This window comes from Colletotrichum chrysophilum (assembly GCF_026319265.1).
Source record: "Colletotrichum chrysophilum strain AFK26 chromosome Unknown scaffold_212, whole genome shotgun sequence".
NCBI lineage: Eukaryota > Fungi > Ascomycota > Sordariomycetes > Glomerellales > Glomerellaceae > Colletotrichum > Colletotrichum chrysophilum.
In genome coordinates, this window is record NW_026517499.1 from 55,866 (window position 1) to 64,511 (window position 8,646).

The 8,646-nt window shown below is 54.9% G+C and overlaps 4 protein-coding genes across 4 annotated transcripts; 1 reads left to right on the top strand and 3 right to left on the bottom strand.

Moving 5' to 3' along the window:
• Positions 1-495: 495 nt before the first annotated feature.
• On the top strand, positions 496-1,762 carry COL26b_013220 (uncharacterized protein; the record flags this gene model as incomplete). The annotated part of the gene is made up of 2 exons (XM_053185841.1): positions 496-595; positions 729-1,762. The coding sequence occupies 2 exons, from the start codon at positions 496-498 to the stop codon at positions 1,760-1,762; spliced, it is 1,134 nt and encodes a 377-aa protein (XP_053030221.1).
• A 1,039-nt stretch (positions 1,763-2,801) lies between these two features.
• On the bottom strand, positions 2,802-3,348 carry COL26b_013221 (uncharacterized protein; the record flags this gene model as incomplete). Its single annotated transcript, XM_053185842.1, has 2 exons — positions 2,802-2,944; positions 3,003-3,348. 2 exons carry the CDS (start codon positions 3,346-3,348, stop codon positions 2,802-2,804), a joined length of 489 nt encoding a protein of 162 aa, XP_053030222.1.
• A 3,673-nt stretch (positions 3,349-7,021) lies between these two features.
• COL26b_013222 (uncharacterized protein) lies at positions 7,022-7,384 on the bottom strand (the record flags this gene model as incomplete). The annotated part of the gene is made up of 1 exon (XM_053185843.1): positions 7,022-7,384. One exon carries the CDS (start codon positions 7,382-7,384, stop codon positions 7,022-7,024), a length of 363 nt encoding a protein of 120 aa, XP_053030223.1.
• Positions 7,385-7,650: 266 nt separating this feature from the next.
• Positions 7,651-8,129, bottom strand: COL26b_013223 (uncharacterized protein; the record flags this gene model as incomplete). Its single annotated transcript, XM_053185844.1, has 2 exons — positions 7,651-8,034; positions 8,097-8,129. The coding sequence occupies 2 exons, from the start codon at positions 8,127-8,129 to the stop codon at positions 7,651-7,653; spliced, it is 417 nt and encodes a 138-aa protein (XP_053030224.1).
• Positions 8,130-8,646: the final 517 nt, after the last annotated feature.

Genomic DNA, 8,646 nt, shown 5'->3' on the forward strand with positions numbered 1-8,646 from the left:
TGTCACAACAGCAAAGCGCGGGGTCGGAGGAACTGGCGGGGCTGACTCGCTATTCGGCTTTGGGGGGTAAAGCCGAACTGACACCAAAACACGACCAACTTAATGATTAATGAATGATAAGCGACGTCTAAGACAACCTTTTTGCATAATACAATTGCCATTTGAATCAATCTGGTTTGCTGACGGGGACTTGCTGCCGGAAATGCGGCTGTCATGGTTTCACATGGGAATCTTATCGAGATCCTTCGCCACTTATCTGATATCTGAAGGAAGGCGGGGCAGTCCGAGGAGATAACAAAGCGCATGGCTGTCGGCGGCTTCCGTGCATCCACAACGCTCCCGCTAGTTGTCCCAAAAACATATAGAAAAGCCCAAATCATCCCTCATCTTTCTTTCTTGGATGAAGCTGATAGACCGTTTGCAACCCTCAACAGAAAAAGTCAGCCTCTTGCCACAGAATCTCTCTCAATGCCTCACGCAACGCCCTCAACCACAATGGCTTCTCAAGCAACCATTACACCGCTTACCCCCGCCGAGGGCTCAGCTGTTGATTTCGGAGCAGTCGTCTCCAACGTTGATATCGAAAATCTCACTGGTAAGAACACATGAAGATACAAAGTGATGTTGATGTTATACACGTAAGGGAGAATACCCGTAAAATCGGTAACCTCCTATGGTAAGCTCTTCGATCTCTCTAACGTTGAAGACAGAAGGCTGACATCTTCCAGATGCCGACTTTGACGCCATCCGTGATGCTCTCTTCAAGCACCAAGTCCTCGTCTTTAAGAACCAGAGCCACGTCTCTCCCAAGGCGCAATATGAAATCACCCAGCGCTTCGACCCGGATGCCGGCGCCTCCTACGGCCACGCCAAGACCATCGACGCGAAGCGCTCCATCTTGCACCCCGACCTGAAGACCATTCCCCACCAGCCCCAAGTGCAGGTCATCGGCAACGGCTTCGTAGAAGAGTACGAGGGCCTGAAGAACATCCAGCTCCGCCACCCTCACCACCGCACCTTCCACGCCACCACCATCCCCGCCGAGGATGACCTCGACTTCACCCGCTTCTACCGCTGGCACATCGACGCAGCCCTCTACGGCCTCGCACCCCCCGTCGCCACCACCCTCCTCGCCGTCCGCGTGCCCGGCGGCCGCAAGCAGACCCTCCGCTATGACGACGGCACAGGCGAAGAGATGACCGTCCCTCTCGGCACCACGGCCTTCGTCTCGGGCTACGCAATGTACGACAACCTCTCCCCGGAAGACCAGGAGTTCGTCCGCACCACAAAGGTCGAGTACGCCCCGCACCCGTACGTGTGGATGTCCAGCGCCAAGTCCCGCTCCGACGGCCTCGGCCTCGTTTCGGAGGACAAGGAGGTGCCCATGGGCGACCTGCCCCCGATCGAGGAGGACAAGATCCAGATCCTGCCCATGTGCTGGCGCAACCCCGTCACGGGCCGTCTCGCGCTGCAGGTGCACCCTTCGGCGGTCCGGAAGCTGCACCTCAAGGACGGGTCCGTGGTGGAGAACCTCGCGGAGGTCCGGGAGACGGTGCACCGGCTGCAGAGGCCCGGCATCGCGCCCAAGAACGTGTACGCGCACGACTGGGAGCAGGGCGACTTTGTGGTGTTCCACAACCGCGGGGTGATTCACTCCGTCGTGGGCGCGTTTGCAGAGACCGAGGTTCGGTTGTTCCGGCAGTGCAATATCGCTGCGAGCAAACTTCCCGAGGGCCCGGTCGAGGTCGCTGCGGCTGTGTAGGGGATGATGGGCTTCACATGACTTCTTTCTAGCGTTTTAGTGAATTTTGCAAATTGAAATAGAGTTACCTGTCATCCGTCGGCGCAACCCGCTCCTCCGTTAGTGACATCCGGGGTTTCTTGACCGCCGGGTTTGACTGCAGCCTTGTAGTTCACACGACCATGTTGCCGGTCTTCCGGGGGAGATGCAACTGTACACCGAACTACACAGCCGATTAGCATTCACCCCCACGGTGATACGATTTAGGCTTTCGCCCAAGGTTGAGTCTCTGGCGAATAAGGTTTGGTGACATATGTCAGACCTCAGATGAAGCTCCGAGGCAGGCTGGGAATCGGAGTAAATGGCTACTAGTCAGTCTCTCACGACATCGACATCCCCTTTCGACCAGGCCGGGTGACTGCTCATAATCCACAATAGGATAGAAACCTCCGCCAGTCGTTTTCCAATGCAGCCATCGTGCACTGCCGGTGAGTCACGGCGCAACGACGATCTCACGTACGGGGCGATTTGTAGTTGTGACTTGATGTGCTTTTCGGCACACTATTGAAGTTTCCGGTCACATCGGGCGGGCGCACGCAATGACGATCGCAACTGTTGATTCCGTGATCGGAGGTTGCATCGGAACCCTCTGGCCGAGTAACACAACCCCGCACCCCGTCGTCCCACGAGAAGTAGCACGAAGCGGTGATCATCAGCTCATCGTCTGCCTCAAATAGGTAATCCGAAGGGAACGGGAAAGAGGCTCTGCAAGATATCGCGACTGTGTGATTGATTGATCTAGCCGATTAAAATATGGGGTATTCTGTGATGATGTGGGCAAGCTTCCAATGCAAACAAAAGGGATTCCAAGCCATGCCCGTCCCGCCGATCCGCCCTCTGTCCATGTAGGCCGTACCATCCGCCGAAATAATTGCCGTGTAAAAATGTGAAACCAAACTTTTTGTATGTGTAAAATGGGGTATCATTCTAACCAGAGCCATTATGCTCCGCGCATCGCTGAAGGGAGAAAAGATCGCTGTCCGAAAAGAGCACCTAGCGTCTAGGCGTGCTTCCAGAACTTCCACTTCTGCGGCTTCTGACACGCGTCACACTCCGGGACGAGGTACTTGCTGAGCTTCTTCCAGCCCTCTTCGGGAAGGGACTCGATGGAGTCGTTGAGCATGTCCATGCAGGCGCGAGTAGCTATTATCTCATGTTAGTCAACCTTGACCTATGTGTCTTAGACCTGAGATTGACTTACGCATCATCTCCATGGCATCCTCGCTGTCGGCAGCAATCTCCATACGGGTCGAGTTGTAGCAGTGGTACTTCTGCTGCAGCTCGAGCATGCACTCCCACATCTCCTCGAGGTCGGCGCCGTCGGCGGAGGAGCGGCGGCCGGTGAGGGAGGGTCTCGGGTTCGCGGCGTTCTCCACAGCGGCCGGGGCGGTGGCCGGGGCGTATTCGGTCATGGTGACGTGGGCCTCGGGCTTCTCTGAGTTGGTGGCGCAGGGCCTGATCATGTCGTCCTCGCTGTCGCTCTCGGGCCAGGAAGAGTAGCCGGAGCCGCTTCGCTTGGGGAAGTTTCGTTGTTGACGACCGAACATCTTGGATGTGTATGTGTGGATGTGAGCAAGTGGTGGTGAGCGTATGTGTGTATAGCTTCTTGGTGCTAGTGTATAAATCTGTGTCGAGTATCGATGGGTATAGGCTCAAAGTGGTGAGGAGCAGCCCTATGTTTATATCAAAGTCGAAAGCAGTGCCGAGCAACGAGGTCAACAAGAACGGTGACGAAAGGGCAGGAGGGATTCAAGCCCACTATATAAGCCGCGGGTGCCGGAAGCCCTATGCAGTGATCACCAATCTAAAGCTCAGATCGTTCGAGACGAGGCGCCCTAAAAATCTGAGAAGCGATGGCGATCAGACCCGCGGCGGCGCCCAACGGAACCAGGCCGATCCCTACTCATGCGGTCACTGAGACTTTTGTTCAGGCCATTCCATCAGATGGGTGGGCAATTTGGGTGGCCGCAAAGGTCCAGGTAGGGACCAAGGTAAAGGTAGGGGTGGGTGTCATCAAAAAAGCGTGGCTAGTGTGGTGTGGGCTGGCGGTACGTATGTTGCTCGTTGTACTAGGTAATAGTTGAGGCACACACCCTTGGACGAGAGTCATTGCAGCCAGTAACAACGTAACAAGCGCGCAAGCGTTAGCCGCATCATTTTGCAAAAAGCGACTTGACGACTCCTAAAGGGGGCCTCCTTTCAGGCCGCAGAATCTTTTCTTCTGAGGTAATTCGGGCTAGAATGAGTAATGATGATGGGGCCGGGAGGGTGCGCTGAGAGCTCCGTCTGGCCCGGACGCTGCCCGGGACAAGGCATTAAACTGGGCCCTGGCAAGCAATTTTTTTCATCGGTACCTCTTTTTCACAGCTTTGCTTCTGGCGCGTTGCCTCCTTGTTTTCTAGAAACCTGGGACGTACACGCGAATGATGGGACGCAAAAAGGGCCGAACCACGCAATGTCTGAGGGCCAGCGGCAAGAAAGAACTGGAGCTTCGCACGCGGGAAGTTTTCGTGGCTTGACGTTTTGCTCCTTATGTCCATCATGGTCCCCTGGCGAGAAATAAAATAAGTGAAATTTTCTTGTTGATGCTGCTGAATGTGTTGTTGCCGGGAGGCTTTGGTGAGGCGGCAGATGGGTACGTATCAAGCAAGCCACTTGGACAAGTTGGACTAAGGTTACAGCTTAGAGGGTATCCGTATCCGTACATGGTACTCATCAGCTTAGCTCAGGTTAGTACACATCAGCGTACAATGCAGGGCCAACAAGACAACATTTGGATCCCAATCCCAAATTGAACCCGCCCGCACCGGCCGGCATCCAAACCTCCCGCCCGCGCGCCCTGCCCTGGTTCTCATAGTCGTCCTGCTATGATGTGATGAGCGGTGTCAGCTCTGCGTCCCTGAGTGGATGAAAACAGCCCGCCGCGACGTGGACAGGGTGGCTGCGGCGGTCATGCGATTGAAGAGGGCAGCGCATCATCACATCCGCCCAGGCCGCAGATGACATCTGCCGGGCGAGGGAAGGGGGTTGCTCTGCCGTAGGGGGGACGTTTACTCCCAGATACAACACTCGGATCTACACCTTGGCTTTCTAGCTGTGATGGTGGTGGTTCGTGTTTTGCTGTGGCGCATGGTTGTAAACAATGTGGCTCTCTTTCTTTTCTCCCTGGCGACAACTAAGACATTGCACGCACTGATTGACCGCCCGCCGCCCCCATGATGCGATGCCATGCGCCCATGAAGCGATAAGGCTTATCCAGGGGCCCGAATCGTGCTATTCGCCAGGGCAGGTTGGCGAGCCCCCTCCTGACCTGCGGTGAGGGCCCTGGAAAGGGTTGAGAGAGTGTGTCTTAGACACCGAGACATGCGCCCAGCGCCGGCACTTGCGGGTTGGATCAAATGACGGTGACGATGCGGGAAGGGCGCGGGAGGATTGGGTGTGCAGAGACATGTCAGATGAGTCTTGCGAAGAGCACGCAAGATAGAACCTCACGCACCGCCGCCGCAAACGCAACCACACACAAACTAAAACGGGCGGATTTTCAACTCAACCTGCAATTGCAAGCGCGTGTCCGTGGGGGGCCGTAAAAAATGATTTTCCCAATGGCCTCAATTTACTGGCGGCGGGCCTCATCATCTCACGTTCCCGTCTATTCCCGCAAAAGAGGGGCCGCCAACACGCAGGTGGAGGGAGGGGCGTTTTACGTTTCACAGGTATCCGTACCTATGTACGAAGCATGCTTGCTGCGTCAGGGAAACGAGAAGAGAGTGGGAGAGAGGGGCCCGGTGCCGCACCGGAGGAGGGGCGTGCCGAAACTCGGTGAAGTGGGCAATAGGCCGACTCCTGGGCATCCTGTTACAAACCTCAACTGTCTTTCGACGCGGACGGCGAGTATGGAGTACACCGCTGAGGGCTTCGGCAACCGGCAGCACCGGTCGTTGACGATACTTTTACGCTACCGTACCACCCGTCCAAGTAAGAGAAAAGGTAAGATGGGATCGTCGTGGCGCGGTCCATGGCGCCATGGCCACATCATCAGCCGGACACTTCGGGCCATGCCACCAGCCAGCCCAGCTAGACAGGATGACGACCGGACGAAGCTGCTAAGACGAAGGGCCAAAAAAACACGGGCTGATTATTACGGTCTGACGAAACCTGATCCTTCGATAAAGCTTGTGTCGACGTCTGGTTTGCCCGATAAGCGCCTTGACAGCACGAACAGCACAGCCAAAAGGGGTCGATGGCGCTCTAGAATCCGGAATATTGGGGTTGGCAGTTTGGCAGTGCACCACCGAATGCGTCATGTCATCTCAACGCATCCCGTTGGGCGACTCACTGGCGTTTTTTATTTGTTGTTATCTCGTCACTCGGCCCCCAAACAGAACAACTTCACATGCTCACAGCCACAATTTTCCTATTCTTGGCCGCTCCTTGGCTTGCACGCTGATGACCCCGCAAAGCCACACATCATTATCAACGCCAAGGTCAACGACGAGAGAGAGGGTTTGTTGGCGCCGTAGCTGAACATGCACGCCCGCAACGAGCCATCTTACGCGAACATTACTCAAGAAGAAGAGGCCCCTCAGCAATCGGGCGATAGCCACATGCTGTTGGACAAACCGTCTCCGATGCAACGACTCGACGCAACGACTCTCGTCCTTTGATGCGAGGCTCAGCTTTCCCCACAAAGTCGCAAGCCGCAGGTGCCGGGCGGAGCGCACTCCGGGAACTAAAGTTGCCAAGCCGCTGACGGCGTCGTCAGGTTGAGAGAACCGCGACCGCTAACGACCGAAGCTGACACGAATATTCGCAGGCTAGAGGCCCTACGTGTCAACATGATTTCACGAACACGGCGATCTTTTACCTGGGGCGTCTCCTTGGGCAGCTTTCTACCTGTTGATTTGATTAAGCTTTGGGTCAGCCCTGGATAAAGCCCGACCAGCCAAGCTCCACCAGCGGTCGCGTCACTCCAATCCAAGTAAATATTGACGAAATAGAGTTAGGTTCGACCAGGCAACGGAGGCTGATGATCGCCAGCCCAACAGTCGGCGCCCAACTACCGACGAACCCCGGAAACGGTATCTGCTTGGGCTTATGACGATCTAGCGTTGTGGAGATGACAAGGCTTGAGTCCACGAACCCCTCAATTGAAAGACATGATTCCACCCGGATGTTCGAGTTACTGCCTTGATTTCGCCTTGCTTCAGACAGGTTCCCTGATTAGGCCCAGGTAAGTGCACCCTTGACGACGTCCTTTAAACTCTCCTGCTCGACCCCAAGCAGATCATTGTCCGCCCCGTCCAGGACAGACCTCCCGGCTCCATCCTGGTAAAGCTGGGCGACAAGGAACGCGACATACGCGCCCTTGTAGTCGCCATCCTGCAGCTTGATCCGCCCCTCGCGCCTCGCCTCGTCCGGGCTGACCGTCGTGGTCTTCCATTTCGTGTTTGTCTGCTTCTCCAGCTCGGCAAGGATCTTCCTCGGGGAAGTAGTCAGAGCAGCGATGCTAACCTCTGGGTCCTTCGTTTCCTCGGGATGCTGGAAGACAGCTGCGATGGGCTTTCCGATTTTGGCGATGCTCATCGCACTGAAGGGTTCATTGCCTGAGTCGTAGATGGTCGCCGAGTATTGCTTTAGGTCAAAACCAAAGTCTGAGAACAGCGCCAATGACTTGGCAACAGGTTAGTAAGTAGATCAACTCGAAGCTTGCCGTTTGGTTGGATGGGGACAACAGGAACAGCAGAGACGACGAGACACGACAGAAGCAACAGAGAAGATAGGGACGACCAAGACAATAAGGATAACACGGTGCTCACTCTGTCAAGCAAAGGACCATTGAAGAAGGATGTCTAGGTGAAGTTGCCATTCTTCTCTGCCTTCTCCTTCAGCAGGTCCAGAGCCTGCGCCTTCTTCCCCAGAATGGCGCGGTACTCAGGAACGTCATTGGGGCCTTTCGGAATACCAAAGTCGCTAGGGATAAAGCTTTTGACGCCAGCCTTCTCGGCGGCATGTATGACATTGGCCTGCCTGTCCAAAACAGCGTGACCGAGAACGCAGAGCACGGCATCCTGTCCTGATAAGGCTTGCTGCAGTGACTGCGGACTGAAATCGGTGACGGCAACTTTCACCTGCGGTGGGAAACGCTTTCCCTTGCTAGAGTGCGTGACGATAGTCACTACAAAATTGGCAGCCAGAAGGGCGGGAACGGCATAGCTTCCGATGCTTCCGCTGGCCTAGATGATGGTGAAGCGTAAACTCGCGGGCACCGGCAATAAAGGTGTGGACGGTAACTTACCCCAACAACTGCTACGTTCTTGATTGAGCTCATTTCCTCGTCAATTAATCTTGAGATTTGAGTGAGCAGTGATAGTTGAATTGATTAATAATGTCCTGTCTTCCAAATCGTTCTGTCTTCTTGACGATTAGTTCGTCGTCACACTTTATACCTTAGCGACTCAAAGAGCCAACATTATCATGTACCACACTCTCATCAATGATTCCTAATTCAATTAATGATTTATTTTCGGATTTCTCAGCAGGTTTGTTGTGTATTTAGGGTTTGAGAAAGGGCCTCTGCACGCGGTGAAAGTCGAGTCCGGAGATAACAATGACACAGGGCGTTACGGCAGGGCTCATGTGGGCCATGTGCGATTGGTGCCAGTTTCAATCTCGCCATCCTTGGAGGTGGCTGGAAGTCCAATTTCATCTTGGGGGCCATTTAATGAGGCAACGTAACATATATGACTTGCATTGCTCCGTACTCTTGGCAGAGTAGTGATGCGCGGCTTGTGTTACTATGAGCTTCCTTTCTGCGCTCCTGACATTCTTGCACTGAAGTAAGGACC